The sequence below is a fragment of the Lepidochelys olivacea genome, assembly GCF_965140295.1.
Source record: "Lepidochelys olivacea isolate rLepOli2 genome assembly, chromosome: 7".
NCBI classification, from domain to species: Eukaryota; Metazoa; Chordata; order Testudines; family Cheloniidae; genus Lepidochelys; species Lepidochelys olivacea.
In genome coordinates this window covers 15,945,855-15,965,604 of record NC_140417.1, presented here as the reverse complement: position 1 = coordinate 15,965,604, position 19,750 = coordinate 15,945,855, and the positions used below count along the sequence as shown (strand labels likewise).

General features: G+C 47.6%; 1 protein-coding gene across 1 annotated transcript in view; it reads right to left on the bottom strand.

Moving 5' to 3' along the window:
• The window catches only part of ARL8B (ARF like GTPase 8B), a 33,648-nt gene extending 29,049 nt beyond the window's left edge, over positions 1-4,599 (bottom strand). The window contains exon 1 of the mRNA XM_084634572.1: positions 4,330-4,599. Within this exon, the coding sequence (XP_084490698.1) occupies positions 4,330-4,587 (258 nt within the window). The 5' untranslated portion in view covers positions 4,588-4,599. The remainder of the gene's footprint in view (positions 1-4,329) is intronic.
• Positions 4,600-19,750: the final 15,151 nt, after the last annotated feature.

Genomic DNA, 19,750 nt, shown 5'->3' with positions numbered 1-19,750 from the left:
GTGTTACATGATGAAGGAGATTGGTTGCCCACTCGGTTATAGAAAGAATATGACTTGCAGCTTTCAGACAGTATGCCTGATGAAAGACTGTTGACAAACACACACTTGCTGCAGAGATGCAGGTCAGCAGAAGTTACTTAGTGCAAAAGAGGTTTCAGAGTCTATGAACAGGGAACACTAGAAGTCCTCAATTAAAATCCAGGACAAATTCACTTAGATTACATCTGTTTACCCTGCAGCAAAAAATGTTAAATCTAAAAGCCATAGGCCTCTTCACATTCTGGAAAGTATGGCCCATGATGGAATGATATCCTCCCTTGTGAGCAGCTTTACTCATACACAAGGAAAACTATATTCATTATGGTAGTATTTAATTAAAGGGACAGTGACTAAAGTGGAACCTTCAAAGATGGTGTCTACTTAGCTAGATTTTCTGCCTCACATGGTAGCTAAGTTGAATGGGGGAGGTGGGGGGGGGGGAAGAGGAGAAGGACACACCACTTATCTACAAGAGTTTATAACTAGACTCTACTATAAACAGGTTAAGTAAGTAAATTGGGATTTAACAAGGAAGATCTTTGGCAGCACATATACTAAAATTGGAACAGTACAGAGAAGATTAGCATGGCCCCTGCGCAAGGATGACATGCAAATTCGTGAAGTGTTCCATAAAAAAAAAGGAAGATCTAATAAGCCATGATAGTTAAAGACTAAGTAGTACAGAAGGAAGCTGTTAACTATAGGAAAAGGAGGGACATTTCCATTATTTGGAACAGGACCTATTTTATTTGGTGCACTTTCCAGGTTAAGAGTCATCAGCAGTTGGCATAAGCTGATGAGTAATTGGCATTAAACATTTCACCTGATGAAATCAGATACAAGTCATTACAGGAAACTGCTTGGTATGAGAAACCTTCATGCTGTGTCTACACTATAAAAAGAGTTGCGAGGGACATGGTTATGACATGATCATTTTTGTAGAGAACATGGAAGACGTGTTCCACACACACCATACAAAATCACTGCACATGTAATCAGTACTAAGACCTTGTATCTATCCTACAAAACTGAAACCACAGATTGCAAGATTCTGCTTGTATTTTAGACCGTGGCTTTACCTTAGCATCCCAAAGGAGTCAAGAAAGCTGTCCAAATGCTTCAAACCTATCTACTGCTGACCCATCTCAAACCTGTTACATGTGTGGCACAGCTGCACTACCCAATCAGATAAAGATGGAAACATGCTGCAGTTCTGGCATGGGCCAACTGTTACTGACACACACAGTACTCAAACAGTTTTGCAAGTATATATGTTTTTAATAATAGTGTTCACCCATATAAGTTTCAGTGCTTTAATGCCAAAGACTAAGCAATTGTTAGTAAGATTTACAATCTTTTGATCTTCAAACAGTAGACACGGAGTTCACCCTTCTGCCCCGGAGGATGGAAGAAGTGTTTAGTTAGCATCTCTTCTCCCAGTAAGTGGTACTTCTACTACTTCAGCCAGTTACACACTACATGTTTTCATCCATAGTGAACTCCTAGTACAGTACATTTAGAGTACTAGGTTTTTCATGGGATTGTTCTTTTCCAAAGAACGTGGGAGAGAAAGAACATTACAAGTGTCACTGACCAGCTTGGTAGCCAGAATAGGCTCAAATAAAACTACCAATAAGTAGAGAGAGTCTATTCCCTCTCCTGTCCAGCTGAGACGTACAGGACATTTTGATTCCAATTGTTGCTGGCATCCCACCATTTCCCCCGTTCTTCACCACTAAAGTCAGTCTTAGCTGTAAAAGACTAGAGGCAGCCCCAGATTACTAGTGCTGGCTAAGAACAGACAGAGCTGAGGGCTCTACCTGACAGGCCAGACAGCTCCCGAAGTCAACAAGCTATCAGGGTTGTGAGGTTAATCCTGTTGCTCAAAGTTCGGTTGTTCTGGCCATCTAGAGAGAGGATCCTGAAGCACAGCATTGCAGGGCCTGCCTTAAGTCTGTTCAATAATTTTAAAACCTCTGCTTTCAGAAGGCTGAGCTAGAGAGCTTAATTTTGAGGACCACCACACTACCTTCCCCTAAAAGGGCCTGTTTCCCAAACATTAATAGCTTAGTCCTGCAGATATGCTTAGGCAAGCAGACAGTAGAGGCTTACTTTATAGAGGAAGTGTTACCCAATGACTAGAGTGTCCTTGTTACACTGTATAAGCATGACACCAAGATAGAGTGACTTTCTTGATTAGGCAATACAACTGTCAGAACACGAGAAAGTCAGTTACATTTACTGAGCAAGACCTAAATTCAACATCTGCAAGTTGAAAACTTAGTAAATAAAGTTTCCTTTCCAACATGTTAGTCAAATAAAACTTTGATCGGGGTGGCATGTACACAGAGCAAAATATGAACACTGATCTGAGCAGGGCTTACCCTTCACAATCAGTAAACTGCAAACAAGCTTTGAAATGCAACAGGACTGTCCAAGTGCCCAACAGTTGTATTAAGCCTTGCACACATTCAGGGACAGTCTGATCTACGGGACCATGCTATCTGAAAGTCCTAATTTAAAAAAAAAAAAAGCCACCCCCCACACAGCTACAGGACAGTATTGAATACATTAAAATGCTTTTTGGCAGAAAGATGACATAAGTAGTTTCTTAAGTAGCGAGGACTAGCCATGCTTAACAGAACACACAAAATGTAAAATCTGTGCGGCTGTACAAGAATCATACTGTTCCTAGTCTTATGCAGCCAAAAAGTTGGTCTGTCGCTCTAAGGTAAGCTTCTTATCCAACTTACACCCAAGAATTCAGTGCATCAAGTGACTGTCAGGTCCACCCTAGACTAAAACTAGTTTAATGCCTCAGTTTCCCTGTAAGTACCTTGGACTATCAGTTAAGCCCTTTACTGCATGTGAACAAAAACACCAAGTCATATGCATCCTTCTTCAACTGCAGTATTGGGTACCAACAGCAGAGCCAGAGGAAACATATGCAGTTTAGTGGTCCAGACAAGTCGTTCAATTTGTTTCCTGTTCAGTGAGGGTCAAGCTATGCTGTAAGCAGTATTATGGCTGTCAGTGGAGAGTCTGCATACACATGTCAAGCAAACTATGCTACATTTGTTAGTACAGAAAGCACCATTCTGTAGCTATAGTTCTAGTGAGGCCACCTCAACTCATCAGTCTTAGTTTTAAGGAAACAGGTTTCAGAGTGGTAGCCATGTTAGCCTGTAAAACAATGAGGAGTCCTTGTGGCACCTTAGAGACTAACAGAGGTATTTGGGCATAAGCTTTCTTGGGCTAAAACCCTGATGAAGTGGGTTTTAGCCCAAGAAAGCTTATGCCCAAATACCTCTGTTAGTCTCTAAGGTGCCACAAGGACTCATTGTTTTAATGAAAGTGCGTGATGGATCATCAGCTATACAGAGAGAAAGTGATTACAGCCAGTATTTTAGCCCACAAAACTCAATACACAGAATGTAAGTTTTATTCTAGTCAACTGTACTTCTATGTTCCAGTTGCACAGATGCTATGTAGGATACTGTGCCAGGAACTGTAAAATGCAACAAGATCTTCATATTAGAGATTTGAGAGATCAGTAGATTATGGCTAATTACAAACCAAATTAAAGCTCAGACAACTGGGTACCTAATCCCGCTCAAAAGGCATACCAACCCCTCATTACTAAATAATGGAGTTACAGTGAGGCCTGGAGGAGCAGCTGGTAGGAAGCAGTTGTCTCCCTACCAGACTGGGTAGATTTCCATTGGCATCAGTGCAGTGCCAGGACTGCTAGCCTGCTGCAACCTCCTGTTTTGAGAGCTGGGTCTTCAGACCTGCCCTAAGATTGCTCAAAGAGATGCCCAAAAATCCACCATTCCCCTATACAGAGCCAAGAATCACCCCCCCCCCCCCAACTACTACCAGAAACCTCCTCCAGCCATACCCCGCGCTGCCTAAAGGCTAGGAGAGGAGAGGAGAGAGCAGCCTGTCCCAACCCCCCACCCCAACAGCCCCCCACAGAGACAGGCCTGCTTACACCCCCTCCAGCCCAGTGGGGGCCAGGCCAAGGCACTCGGACTCCCTCCTACACCGTCCCCGTCCCCCCCCATTACCCCCAAGGGGAGAGACGCCAAGAGACCTGGATCACGCCTACCCCCGCCCCGCAGTACCCACCCCCCAAGACACAGAGAGCGCGCCCCCCCCCACCCCACCCGGCCTAATGGGAGATGGACCAATGGGCCTGGATCACTCCTACCCCCCCGCCCCCCGCGGCGGTTACACCCTCCCCCCCCCCCCCGGCGGGAGCGGGAGCGGGAGCGGGCGCGAGCTCACCGCGATGACGTTGACGAAGGTGGTCTTGCCCGAGTACTGCAGCCCCACCAGGGTGAGCTCCATCTCCTCCTTCCAGAAGAGCGAGCGGAACCAGTCCAGCAGCCGGGACAGCAGCGCCAGCATCGCGGCGGCGAAGCGGGCCGAGACCCTCCGGCACGAGCGCGAGCTCCGGCCCCTCGGGGACTGGCGGCGGCGGCGACTCGCGGGCTGCGGCTCCGGCCAAGGCCAACGCTGCCCTGCTCGCCGCGCCGCGGTCATATGACGGCTCCCCACGCCGGCCTGGGGAGCAAGAGCGGCCCGGCCGGCAGCAGCCGCAAACCCAGCCTGCGGCGCCCCCTGCCGGCGAGGTGTCCGCCCGGCGCCCGGGGAGGACTCACTCTCGCGTACCTGCCCTGCCAGCGCCACCCAGCGGCCAACTGGAGGGCTGGGGTTGGGGCAGGGATAGGGACTGGGGCAAGTGCTGGGACTGGGACAAACAAGGTCAAACGTAGGGGCAGGGATAGGGACTGGAGCAGAAATAGGGGGCAAGCATAGGGGCTGGGGCAGGGATATAGGGACTGGGGCTGGTGCACAAATAGGGGTTGGGACACGTGCAAGGTGAGCTGTGCCGTTTCTGCACCCCACTGCCACCCTCTTCCCCTTCTACTCTCACCCTGCTATCCCCCCAAAGCACCCCCAGGCCTCCTCCTCCAATAGCTCTACTGCCCCCATCCCACTCCCTAATACCTCATATTTAGGGTTGGAAGGATTAGATTGGTCAGTCAATTTCACTGTATGTACAACAAATATTTCCATGGATAATAGTGGAAATTTACAGATAGGCAAGGTAAGAAACATGCTGCTTGAGAACTTATGAGAGTTTGGTTTAGGGACATTTACTTTGGGTTTTTGACTATTAGTGCTTTAATGGCTATAAAGCTTTAACTTTTTGAATCTCACTGGCTCTTGTCATTAAATAATTATTGTCTGACACTCCCATTATCTGACAACTGCCCCATAATTTCCCACAATTGTGCAAATTTAAATCAATTTAAAAAAATGTCATGCTGAAAAATGAACATCCATATTAGCAGCTGAAATTCTAAGAATATAAACATTGCATTCCACCTCACCTATTCCAAATGTTCAGAAATTTTGAGTCATCCCCACCTCTCCCCAAAAAATCATGCAACTGGCTTAAAAATCATGAGATTTTGAAAAATAAAATATTAATAGTAGGTTAGTTTTATTTGTCTTCTGCTTTCTGTGCCTTTAGGGTGCACTTGGGTCACATTTTCCAGCTTTTTTCCAGAGTCATTAGGGTTAGAAACTTTTTTTTTTTTTCAAAATGAAAGCTAAGATTTTCACACGGTCACTTGCCTCCAGGAATCAGGGCTTTAAACATAAAATATTGCAAGCTTTATGATAAATCATGAGAATTGGCAACATGGGCCACCGCTTGCTATGCCACACAGCTACCCACCCAATACCCAATACTGCTTCCCCCTATACTGTCCTGGATACCCTGATATTCCGCTGCTTCTGATACCCCATCACCTTCTGATATCCTGTCTACTCTCCACTGCTACCTTGATGCCTTCACTGCTAGCCCTCCACCCTGTAATGACCCCTCTTAAACCTGTCGCACCATTAGCCCTGTGCTGCCCCTGAAACCCCCACTGCCCCACACTGTCCCAATACCTCTATTGCTCCCAACCCCACTGCCCTCTGCTCTCCCACATTGCTCCCTATATTTCCACTTTCCCTTCTCCCATCCCACTGCCCTGTATTACACCCCACTCACACAGTGAACCCTTTGATGCTACCTCTTATATCTGCTGCTCTTATATATTCCCCGCCCTGACTTCCCCTTTCTACCAGCCCCCTGCCTGCTGCAACACCCGAGCCATCCACCCTTTGGAAACAGGTGGCTTATTACACTGAAATGTAGTTACCCTTGGAGCCCTGTGCTAGTGTTTGAGAATGAAAAAGAGAAATTGATCAGCCTGGTTTCCCTCTTCAAAATGAGTGAAGTACATAAAGGAAGCAAATGGTGTCAATGGGGAAAAGTAGATTAACTGTTTAAAGAGGTTTCAGAGTAGCAGCCGTGTTAGTCTCCACGATATGCATCTGAGGAAGTGAGCTGTAGCTCACGAAAGCTTATGCTCTAATAAATTGGTTAGTCTCTAAGGTGCCACAAGTCCTCCTTTTCTTTTAACTGTTTAAAGTTAGCAAGGAGTCCGGTGGCACCTTAAAGACTAACAGATTTATTTGGGCATAAGCTTTCATGGGTAAAAAACCACTTCTTCATATGCATGGAGTGAAAATTACAGATGCAGATATTATATAATGACACATAAAGAGAAGGGAGTTACCTCACAAGTGGAGAGCCAGTGCTGACAGGGCCAATTCGATCAGGCTGGATGTAGTCCCTATAATAGATGAGGAGATGTCAATTCCAGGAGCTGCTTTTGTAATGAGCCAGCGACCTCCAGTCCCTATTCTAGCCCAAATTGATGGTGTTAAATTTGCAAATGAATTTTAGTTCTGCTGTTTCTCTTTGAAGTCTGTTTCTGAAGTTTTTTTGTTCAAGTATAGCTACTTTTAAATCTGTTATAGAATGTCCAGGAAGATTGAAGTGTTCTCCTACTGGCTTTTTTATGTTACTATTCCTGATGTCCGATTTGTGTCCCTTTATTCTTTTACACAGGGACTGTTCCGTTTGGCCAATGTACATGGCAGAGGGGCATTGCTGGCACATGATGGCATATATCACATTAGTAGACATGCAGGTGAATGAGCCTCTGATGGTGTGGCTGATGTGGTTGGGTCCTCTGACGGTGTCGCTAGAGTGGATATGGGAACAGAGTAGGCAACGAGGTTTGCAACAGGGATAGGTTCCAGGGTTAGCGTTTCTGTGGTGTGGTGTATAGTTGCTGGTGTATAGTTGCTGGTGAATATTTGCTTCAGGCTGGGGGACTGTCTGTTTAAAGTTAGGTTGGCTTCAGTGTATAGGTCTGGGCAGAGATCAACAGTTTGACTCATAGAATTTTAATAAATGTGAAAAGAACAGGGTCTGGAGGCAAAGTGTTTTCAAGGAGGGACCTTCGGCTTCGGAACCTGCTCCCCACACCTCCCATTGATCCAAAGTAGCTCATCTGTTGAACTTCGCAGTTCAAAGGCATAGCTATTTATTTACTTGGTCCTTGGGGGAGGCAGGGACCTGCAATGGGCTGAGGTTGGTAGTTCTCTGATAGGTCAAGTTTTGTTGGGGGCTGTTAGCTGCTAGTTCCAGCTGATTTGATTTTTGTAATTTATGTCAGTTATCAAGAGCGCTAGGTAGGTACCTTTTGTGTACCTTCATGAATAGCCATATATTTTGCATGATTTCAATATACAACCATGAACTGACCCCACCCAGGTACCATCAAAAGGTATCACGAATCTACTTTTTGATTCAAGATTGGGACAAAATATCAAATGAAGGGAGTCCCTCCTGGCATTGGGATTCACTGTATTTCACAGGGTAATTGTAACATTGTTTCCTTTTAAAATATATGATTTTTCACAAGTTAAGCCCCATCCTGCAACTACTTCCACACAAGTGCATCCCAGGGGTCTGTCTCCATAAATGTAATTGCAGGACTGGGGTTTAAGTAATAATAATCATCATCATATCATTTGGTATATACTATATTCTATACTGCAATAAAATATTACGTAAAACACACCGCTAATATACTATTAATTGTGGAAATTTCACACTGATAAAGTGTGTCCTAAAGCCATTTAAAAAAAAAAGAAAAGGGTTCTTGAGTTCAGTTATCAGTCTCTATAATGTTCTGATAATCCAAGTGTATTGCACCTAGAAGGGAGTTTACACTAGACCTTCCTGTTGTTGTGCCAGTCTTGTAACAGATTGAGCCTGGGTCTCCTCTCGTTGGCACCACTCTATCTCCATTGCCTTCACAGGAATTAGTCCTAATTAACATGAGTCAGAACTCCTATTCTTAAAAGATGTACAGTATTTTATTGATTTAGCTGTTAGCACAATGTGATGAATAAGAGATAGTTGCATATTACAATCTGCTCTTTCTCCATGCTCAAGGGAAATGGGCCCAATTTCATCCTTGATGTCACTCCATTGACCTTAGTGGAGTTACGCCAGGGATGTGTGTGGCTCATAGAGTTTTAAAGTTCCCACAAGCAAAGACATTGACAGAGCAGATAGGGGCTTACAGTGACCCTAACTTAAAAGAAAAGCAGAAAAAAAAGCAGACCATAATATTTTATTAAAAGCCAGAAATGACATGAGTGATTGCCAGAGATTCCCAAGCCCCAGTCACAGTGCCAATTACAAAATAAGTTACACACTTTCTTTAAACAATTTATCTTTTCTTCAGGGAGACATCTTTGAGGCTCCAAATGTATTTTTCTTTCCTAAAATCATCTAGTGCTAGCCCTCCGTGTGCTTAAACTGTGACATTTGCTGTGCCAGACCCAGAGAGGAGGGCCATTAGCTGAGCAACTGAGGATGTAGTTTAAAAAAAAAAATGTGTGTAGACTAACAGGTGCCCATATAATTTTGTTAGTTATATGCAATGTGGTGGTTTGAAAATAATTAGTATTTTGTACTTATCCTTGTTTTCAGGGGTCTCACAACACTTTATATTTTATAAATATTTGGAGCCTGAGCCACTGTAGTATGAGGAGTGGAACTGAAAAAAAGAGGGTCAGATTTCCTGAGGGAACCAGTCACAATGGGGATGAAAGGTTATGAATAAGCATTACAGCATTGGAAGCCCCCTGACTCAGCCAGAATTCCTCAGGGCAACCCATACAAGGAGGAGCTCTGGCATCCTTCGAAAGAGTGAAGCATGCATTCCCCATTGCACTGGGTCAGCTCTGTGTGGAATGGAATAGGCTGATAGCCCTGTCCTCACTCCATGCCTTCCCACCCTTTATGGGGAAGCTACCAGCTTTGCTAGCCTAGTGCCTGACCCTGCTCCCATCAAAATCAATGGGGACGTCAGTAGAAGCAGGATTAACATTTAGTGGTCTTGCCTGTACACCTGACTAGATTGGGCAGATCCCTATGCAGGGGCTTCCACTGTAGAGAGAGTACGGTTTCTTAAGCCTTTTTGTCTGTTGTATCCTAAGCCAGTCACATGCAGGCCCTTAATTCATTAACACTGCTGTCAGCTAGGCTGTATACCCATTGCACAGGTGAAATCACAAAGGCAAAGAGAGGTTCTGTGATTGCTGTAGGTGCAAGCCATTGTTCAGAACCCACATCCTGAGTTTCCCATTTGGCAGGCCAGCTCCCCACACTCCCCACTGCTCCTACCAGTGACTAAATGACACATGTTGATCGTGAACATACAATGAGAATACTGTATCACATATTTCAGCTCCACACACTTCCTCTATAGACACATTGATTCTCTGGGCTCCAATTTCTGTAAGTCTTCCTCCAAGGTTTGCAGCCTCTCAACTTTTTGTTTGAGCTTCTGTCTCTCCTGCATTGCTAATTAAATACCATAGCAGTACTTGATAGAGCATTTTCATACCTGTGTATCACAAGACACTTCACAGATCTAATAGAGATACATGATTTTATTTATTTCTATAATGTTTAGTATATTCCTAATAAGATAATAATCATCATCATCATCATCATCATCATCATAATTAATAGGCCTGATCTTAAGATGCACTAACCACCTGCAGCTCCCACTGCAGTCACTGTGAATTGGGAATACTCTGCACTTCCCAGGATCAGGCAAATGAGGCTTAATGTTCTGATACTGTACACTTCATCCAAGGCTCTTGAAGCAAATAACATAGCAAATTAATTATTTATTGGTTGGCATTCCGTCCTGGATCTCAGAAGAATATATACAGCAATACCCTTCTGCTTTGTGATTTGTGTATGAACACTGAACAAGATTTCTCAAGAGCCAAAAGCAACAGTACAGCCTGTGCATACAGAAACTCACATTTTATGACATGGGGGAGCTGATCTCAGGATCATTTCCCTCTGTCGCTATAGATCATTACTAGATTGATAAACAATTTACTAAGATATATGTCTTTTTGTACAAGATGAAAACAGACAAGAATACACACCATTGCACAGATTTCCCCTCTCCCCCCCCCCCAAATCACTAATGGACATTTTGTTTCTGGGAGCAAGTAAAATTTGCTAACTTAACCACGCAAGTAAAAAAAGAGTCAAAGGTACAGGGCATTATGTACTGGAAAACAACCACATTAATACTTGGAAGAACACAAAATTCCCCTCATTTTCTTGGAATTGTAAAAGCTTCACAAAGGCTTTCCACATGGATAAGAAATGCCCTGATCCATGATTTCCAGGCAATAGGCTTGGGGATGGAGTACAAGCTGCTTCCAGTATATGGGGTGGCGATGATACGACTTCTCTCTTAAGCTTAGTACCACAAAAGAGTACCACAGACTTTAACAGCTTCTCCAATGTTCCTGTTTGAAAACTGTGAATATTTCTATTAATAAAATCCTGTTGTAAAGCTTTATCTGATGGCCAACATAGCAGGATTGACCACACTGATTTAACTCGACTATTAAAGCTCATTATATCCCCTTAATAGTACAGCTTAATAGTACATGCTCTCAGCTTATAGTGTATCCAAAAGGCCTGTAACTGCGGTAGGAAAGGCAGACCTGGACAATAACCTAGATAAACAATTTAATTGACTTTTCAACAGACTAACAGTGGTTCTTAGCAGTACAGGGTTTACCATGGCACCGCGGGCGCCATGGCACTGGGCCCAGAGTCAGAAGGGGCCCCGGGCAGCCCGATCCCCCGGCCAGCTGATCCGGCCAGGAAAGCTGCCTCCGCCCCAGCCCCGCCCCCGCTTCACCCCTTCCCCTGAGCTCTGCGGCCTGGGGGGCTGCAGCAGGGGTGGGGCGCGCCCTGCACGCACCAGGCGGCGGGAGGGGAGCGACCTGGCCCCAGCCCGCTTCTGCTCCGCCGGCTCCCAGCCGCGCTGCCGGTGAGTGCTGGGGGGCGGTTTCTCCCCTGCCCCTCCAGCCTGGGGAGGAGAGGGAGCGGTGGGGAAGGGGCATGGGATGGGGAAGCGGGGACAAAGGGGGTGGGGGGGAGATGGGACAGTGGGGAAGGGGCATGGGATGGGAAAGAGAAGGGGATAGTGGAAGCGAGGGCGGGTGGAAGGAAGGGGGTGGAGTGGGGAGCAGATGGAGTGGTGGGGAAGGGGCATGTACAGGAGGGGAAGCAGGGGCGGGGGGAAAGGCAGTGGGGACGAAGGGGGTGGGGAGGAGATGGGACAGTGGGGAAGGGACATGGGATGGGGAAGAGAAAGGGGTGGGATGGGGAGGAGGTGGGACAGTGGGAAAGGGGCATGGGATGGGGAAGAGAATGGGGCAGGGGAAGCAGGGGCGGGGGGAAAGGCAGTGGGGATGAAGGGGGTGGGGAGGAGATGGGACAATGGGGAAGGGGCATGGGATGGGGAAGAGAAGGGATTAGGGGAAGCGAGGGTGGGGTGGAAAGTAGGGGGTGGAGTGGGGAGGAGATGGAACGGTGGGGAAGGGGCATGGGATGGGGGAAGAAAAAGAGTGGGATGGGGAGGAGATGGAGCGGTGGGGAAGGGGCATGGGATGGGGGAAGAAAAAGGGTGGGATGGGGAGGAGATGGAGCAGTGGGGAAGGGGCATGGGATGGGGGAAGAAAAAGGGTGGGATGGGGAGGAGATGGAGCGGTGGGGAAGGGGCATGGGATGGGGGAAGAAAAAGGGTGGGATGGGGAGGAGATGGAGCGGTGGGGAAGGGGCATGGGATGGGGGAAGAAAAAGGGTGGGATGGGGAGGAGATGGAGCGGTGGGGAAGGGGCATGGGATGTGGGAAGAAAAAGGGTGGGATGGGGAGGAGATGGAGCGGTGGGGAAGGGGCATGGGATGGGGGAAAAAAGGGGTGTGATGGGGAGGAGATGGAGCAGTGGGGAAGGGGCATGGGATGGGGGAAGAAAAAGGGTGGGATGGGGAGGAGATGGAGCAGTGGGGAAGGGGCATGGGATGGGGAAGAGAAGGGAACAGGTCAGAAGGGGGAATCTGGAGCCTTGGCAGAATCTTGGCAGAAGTTGGGGCTCCCCTGTTAAGCAGACCCATCGAACCCTCACCCTGACAAGCCCCAGCTCCCCTGCATCTGTACCACCTCGATGAGCCCTGCCAAACACCCTCCCCAGTGAGCCCCAACCACCTGCACCCCCCACCCAAATGAACCCCACTTCCCCTGCATCTAGACGTGCCCCTGCTGAGCCCCAAGTACCTGCACCTGGATCCCCTGCAGAGTCCCATTGTCCCTGCACCTGGAACCCCCCAATGAGCATCTGTGCATCCAGATCTCCCACTGAGCCACGTACACCCAGATTGCCCCACAGAGAATTCTCGTACTCCCACCTGGATCTCCCCACACTAAGACCCTCTGCACTTGGATCCTGCTGCTGGAATGAGCCTGCTCACCCACGCCTGGTGCACCTGGCACGGGGGGCAGGGCCCCAGGGTGTTTTGGGGCAGGCCTGGCCCTTGCACTGTGTCAGGGTTGGATGCAGCCTCACTGCCAAGTCCCTGTCCCGGGGTGGGATGTGGGAAAGCTGCAGGGTGATCTCCCACCTCCATGCAACCAGCGGCCTGTGCTCCCCACTGCAATGTTAGAGCCTTCACATTTATTTACTGACAAATAAAATTTGCAGAATTTTAAAATATTGTGCACAGAATTTTTAATTTTTTGGTGCAGAATCCCCTCAGGAATACGGGGTGCTGGGCATCTGTGATAGTGGGACTGTGAAGAAGTTGGTGGGCAGTGGGGAGGTCGATGGGCAGGGGGTGCTGGGCGAGCAGTGTGGTGTGCAGGGTGCTGTGCAGTTGTGGTGGGTACCGCTGGTCTAGAACACTTAGCTTTGGTTTAAGTCTATTAAGCCCATTGTATTGCTAAATCCCAGTAATCACATGGCACAGGGTATTACTGTAATATTCTTAGCTTGAACATACAAGTCCATACAGCATTTGGAGATAGTAGAAATTCCTTATTAAGGGCCAGTGCCTGAGGTCTTTATGCTCTGCTTATTCCGAGGAATACCCATTGACATTACTAGCTCAGGTAACAAAGAAGGCTAAAATAAGTATTATTGGGCCCTAGATTATTATAATCCGCAAATGACCAGTACATATAAAAAGTGGGGGAGTGGGAGCATTTAGGCCACCAGGTAAACAGATGGTTGCACTAATCATTTAGAGCAAGATCTGCAGTGGTTTTTCACCAGGCCTCTAACCAGCCCACCCTGACTCGTACCCCATACTAACACTTCGGTAGTGTTAGTCTAGGCCAGGGGTTCTCAAAATTCATTGCACTGCATCCCTGTCCGACAACAAAAGTTACTGCATGACCCTGGGAGTTACTGCATGACCCTGGGAGTGGGGACTGAAGCCTGAGCCTGCCCAAGCCCCTCCGCCCCAGGTGGAGGGCAGGGGCCGCCAAAGCCCAAGCTCTGCTGCCCTGGGCGGGGGGAAGCCGAAGCCCAAGGTCTTCAGCCCTGAAGGGGGGGCCTATAACCTGAGCCCTGCCGCTCAGAGCCAAAGCCCTTGGGCTTCAGCACTGGGCGGTGGGGTTCAAGCTTAGGCTTCGGCCCTGGTAAGTCTAACGCCAGCCCTGGTGGCCCCATTAAAATGAGGTCACGACCCACTTTTGGGGTCCCAGCCCACAGTTTGAGAACCACTGGTCCAGGCTTTCATTTAAAAAAATTACCAGCCCCAGTTCTGCATTGGTGTGTTGTAGCTCAGCCAACATAAAGGGACCACAAAGCCTGCTCAATCAGACCGCCAGAATACCCTAGTGTTTTTGGGGGGCTGGGGTTCTCCAGGCATCATAAGACTGGGTAGCAATGGTCAGCCAGTGCTGCCATCCGCCCTCTGCATCGTCCCAGAGGAAGGAGGGAATATGGCCAACACTCTCTGCATTCCAGCTCTTCCGGGCTGGCAGGATGGACCATAGGGAGTTGTTCAAAGCCACCATAATTTGGACCGTGGGCCCAGAATCTGGGAGGTGCAAATGCGGCTTGCTCTCCCTACTAAGCAGTGGAGCTTGAGCTTTGCCTCCTGAGAGAGAACACACAAAATCAAGGTGTGGGTTACTCCTGTTCTTCTTATTTGAACTGTACTCTTCAGGGGGGGAGTGGATAGGCAGGGAATGTTTTCATTTGTGATTCCAATCCTGCTTTGATGGCTAGTTTCGATAGGCTCCTAAATTTGTAAAGTGTCAGGTAAATTATAGTGCTGTATATAGTGCTGCATTCTGGCTGGCAGGCAGGCCAAGCAGAGCAGGGGAGGTACTAGCTGAGCAGTCTTTGTGGCCACCATCCTTTTCCATCAACAGAGAAGTGGATGACCTGCTGTGAAGCTAAATGAACAATTGTATTTGAAAAAAGAACAGGAGTACTTGTGGCACTTTAGAGACTAACAAATTTATTTGAGCATAAGCTTTCATGGGCTACTGCCCACTTCATCGGAGGCATAGAATGGAACATATAGTAAGAAGATATATATATAGATATATAGATATATACATACATACATACAGAGAACATGAAAAGGTGGAGTAAGAGGCTAATTAATTAAGATGAGCTATTATCAGCAGGAGAAAAAAACTTTTGTAGAGATAATCAAGATGGCTCATTTAGACAGTTGACAAGGTGTGAGGATACTTAACGTGGGGAAATAGGTTCAATATGTGTAATGACCCAGCCACTCCCAGTCTCTATTCAAACCCAAGTTAATGATATCTAGTTTGCATTTTAATTCAAGCTCAGCAGTTTCTCATTGGAGTCTGTTTTTGAAGCTTTTCTATGGCAAAATTGCCACCTTTAAATCTGTTACTGAGTGGCCAGAGAGGTTGAAGTGTTCTCCTACCGGTTTTTGAATGTTATGATTCCTGATGTCAGATTTGTGTCCATTTATTCTTTTGCATAGAGACTGTCCGGTTTGGCCGAAGTACATGGCAGAGGGGCATTGCTGGCACATGATAGCATATATCACATTGATAGATATGTAGGTGAACGAGCCCCTGATGGCATGGTTAATGTGATTATGTTCTATGATGGTGTCACTTGAATAAATATGTGGACAGAGTTGGCATCGGGCTTTGTTGCAAGGATAGGTTCCTGGGGTAGTGTTTTTCGTGTGTGGTCTGTGGTTGCTGGAGAGTATTTGCTTCAGGTTGGAGGGCTGTCTGTAAGCAAGAACTGGTCTGTCTCCCAAGATCTGTGAGAGTGAGGGATCATTTTTCAGGATAGGTTGTAGATCCTTGATGATGCGCTGGAGAGGTTTTAGTTGGGGGGCTGAAGGTGATAGCTAGTGGCTTCTGTTATTTTCTTTGTTGGGCCTGTCCTGTGGTAGGTGACTTCTGGGTACTCTTCTGGCTCTGTCAATCTGTTTCTTCACTTCAGCAGGTGGGTATTGTAGTTTTAAGAATGCTTGATAGAGATCTTGTAGGCGTTTGTCTCTGTCTGAGGGATTGGAGCAAATGTGGTTGTATCTTAGAGCTTGGCTGTAGACAGTGGATTGTGTGGTGTGTCCTGGATGCATGTAGGTAAGTATAGCGGTCAGTAGGTTTCTGGTATAGGGTGGTGTTTATGTGACCGTCGCTTATTAGCACAGTAGTATCCAGGAAATGGACTCTCCATCCCCCTCAGTAGCTGATCCACCAGGTGCTGGAAGGTGGCCAGCGCTCCCTTTAAGCCGAAAGGCAGGGTCAAAAACTCATAGAGCCCCAGAGGGGTAATAAAGGCAGATTTCAGCCTGGCATCTTCATTCAGTGGTACTTGCCAGTAACCCTTTGTAAGATTCATAGTGGTAAGGTAACAAGCTCCTCCCAGCTTGTCTAGGAGCTCATCAGGCCTGGGCATGAGGTAGGCATCAGATACAGTGATGGCACTGAGCTTCCGATAGTCCACACAGAACCAGATCGACCTGTCCTTTTTGGGGACCAGCACCACCAGCAAGGCCCAAGGGCTGGAAGATGGCTGGATCACTCCCAAAGCCAGCATGTCATTTACCTCTCTTTCCAGGTCCTGAGCAGTTTTCCCTGTGACTCGGAAGGGGGAGCATCTTATAGGCGGGTAGGATCCTGTCTGCACCTGGTGGACAGTCAGATTAGTGCGTCCAGGCTGGTTGGAAAACAGCTGTTGGTACAGATGCAGCACCCCTCTGAACTCAGCTTGCTGGGCAGGGGTTAGCCGATCAGAGAGAGGAATTGTTTCCTGGGAGGACCCAGCTCCTGTCTCAGGGAATAGATCTACTAGAGGGTCACCTCCCTGCTCCTCCCAATGTCCACACACGGCCAGCACCACATTCCTCCTGTCATAATATGGCTTCATCATATTCACATGGTACACCCGGCGGTGGTGCGCCCAGTTAGACAGCTCCACCACATAGTTTACCTCATTTTAATTGCTTGACCACCTTAAAAGGGCCTTCCCAAGCGGCCTGTAGTTTGTTTTTTCTCATGGGGATGAGAACCATCACCTGGTCCCCGGTGGCATAGGCACGAGCCCGCGCCGTGCAGTCATACCAGACTTTCTGCTTCCTCTGGGCTCTGGCCAGATTCTCCTTGGCCAGGCCCATTCAAGGTGCCTGTGGTGAGGATACATCTGAAATGGGGGCCAGAGGGGGGGAGGGCCCCAAGGATGTGGGGGTGCACCACCATTTGCCCACTGAGGTGTTGATGTGGGGGGACCTAGAGGACTGGCCCAGCAATCCCCAGGGTGCCCTGGTCATGACCTGTAGCTAGAGCCAGCGAGGGGCACTGCACCCTGACCTTGGAGAGGGTACCTTGCCAGAGGTGTGGGACCCTACCCCGGAGGGGAGGGAGCGTCGAGGGACACGGCTCAGAGAGGCTGCGGCCTCAGACCCAGCTGGCGAAAGGGAGCAGGTCCCCATCCCTTCCCCGACAGCTGAGTTCCAGACCGAGTTACAGAAAGATCCCTCCTTGCAGAAGCTCAGGGACCTGGCCGACCTCAGTGCAGTGCAGACCATGGTGAGAGGTTGCCAGGAGAGATCCCTGTGGGAGAAGGGATTCCTGTACCGAGAATGGGCTCCCCCAAGGGAAATGGAATCATGGGGGATCAGGAAGCAGCTGGTGATCCCCAAGAGGTATCGCCGCAAGTTACTGTACCTGGCCCATGACATTCCTCTCTCAGGACACCAAGGAGTCCGGTGCACCAGGCAGAGGCTGCTACAGAACTTTTACTGGTCTGGGGTCTTTACTACTGTACAACAGTATTGCCGATCCTGTGACCCCTGTCAGAGGGTGGGGAAGGCTCAGGACAGGGGGAAAAGCGGCTTTGAGACCTTTGCCCATCATAGAGGAGCTTTCCAGAAGGTGGCTATGGACATAGTGGGAACTCTCAGCAAGATGACCTGGTCGGGGAAGAAATACATTCTGATGGTGGTAGATTTTGCCACCCGCTACCCCGAGGCAGTGCCCTTATCTTCTATTGAAGCAGACACTGTGGCAGATGCGCTGCTGACCATTTTCAGATGAGTGGGCTTCCCCAAGGAAGTCTTGACAGACCAAGGATCCAACTTCATGTCGGCCCTGCTCCGGTGCTTGTGGGAGAAATGTGCGGTCTGGCACAGCTGGGCCTCAGCGTATCACCCCCAATCCAATGGGCTGGTGGAGAGGTTCGATAGAACCCTAAAAATGATGCTGAAAACATTTATGAACCAGCACCCGCAGGATTGGGACAAGTACTTAAAATAAATTTGTTAGTCTCTAAGATGCCACAAATACTCATGTTCTTTTTGCGGATACAGACTAACACGGCTGCTACTCTGAAATTGTATTTGAATGTGTGATTTGTCCCTTGATGAGGGAAATTACTTCTCATGGCCAGCAGATGGCATCCATATCCAAATTCACAATTGCAATCCAGAGCTCAAAGAGCTATCTTTTTCCTTTTGATAACAGTGGCTTACACTAGATAACTCCTTTACTACATTTTCTAATGAAGTGTTCTAACTTCCACAGGGACGCTGAAATGGTGACAAGAAGGTCTGATGTTCATGATTGCCTACCCCCTAGGTCACAGCTCAAAACAAGATGCAGCACCAATCTGAGCTCAACAGATGTGTGATTCCTGATCAGGCAAATCACTCCTCCACCTACAACTCCTGGCAAGCCACGCTAACTTAAGCTACTACGTGGCCCCAAATTTAGGTTTCCAAATCTTTTTCCTCCTGTGATTTCATGATGCTCAGATCACCACTGGGGACCCAAGGCAAAACAAAGCCAACCATATACTTTCCCTTCCTCACTCTGCACGCATTTACTAGAGGTAGGTATTGTTCTCCTGCCTTTAGCTGGGAAGAGCCAAGAGTTTGTTTTTCTTCCCACACCGCCTCCCATCACCAAAGATGATATCTAAGAGTTTAGGAGTGGTGGATAGGGAGGAAGCAGTGGTAGGATGACACTTGAAACTAACACATCACAAGTAACACCCTGCTTTTCCTAGGCACAGCTCAGGGCAGAGACCATGTCTTCCTATGAGTTTGTACAGAGCCTAGTGCAACAGGGATACTATCATCAGTAGTGACATCTAGCCACTATCACAATATAAACACACACTACCAGTAAGGACAGATGGATTTCATTGTGTTCTTTCTTAAATTCTTGTGTTCGGCTGAGGTTTCTCTACTGTCAAGATGTATTCCTTTAACCTTGAAACACAGGCTTTGAAAACTAGAACTCTGTAATTCTCCTCTCAGAGACGATTGCACACAGCTAGGTACTCTTCTAAAATGAAGATGGGATTCACGCAAAGACTCCTGGATTTGGGAGATTATGCCACTGTTTGTGTACATATCTAGGTGAGGGGCTGGTGAAGCAGGCAGGTGCATATTACACTGTGTGTTTTCCAGTCCTGGAAAGAGACTATAGCTCTGTCTCAGAGGAGCCCACTTGGGAATCACCAAGTTATGATATTGAAGTAGGTGCCACACTAGACTTCTCTAGGTGAAATTACTTCTCCTAGAATATAGGGCAATGCCTTCACCTCCTAGTCATCTAAGAGGTTTTTATATTTGGCAAGCTATAAGGTTAGCTACCACTTGACAGTGAGAATACAAATCAGCAAAACACTTGAGTATTTTGTTCAGGAGACCTTCAGCAGGCACTTTTCAATGTGACTCGATGCAGCCAAGTGTCCCACAGGCCACCAGCAACACTGCTGCTTTCCTCCTAAGGCAAGGTAGTAGGAACATGAATCAGCAGAGCAGACAAAAAAAATTGATGTAAAGAAAAGGTGCTATTGTGAGCATAAATAAAAACACCTTCATCCCAAACCTGAGCTGGATTCCCTAGCACAGACCTCTGTACTTGGGTAGGGCTCAACAGAG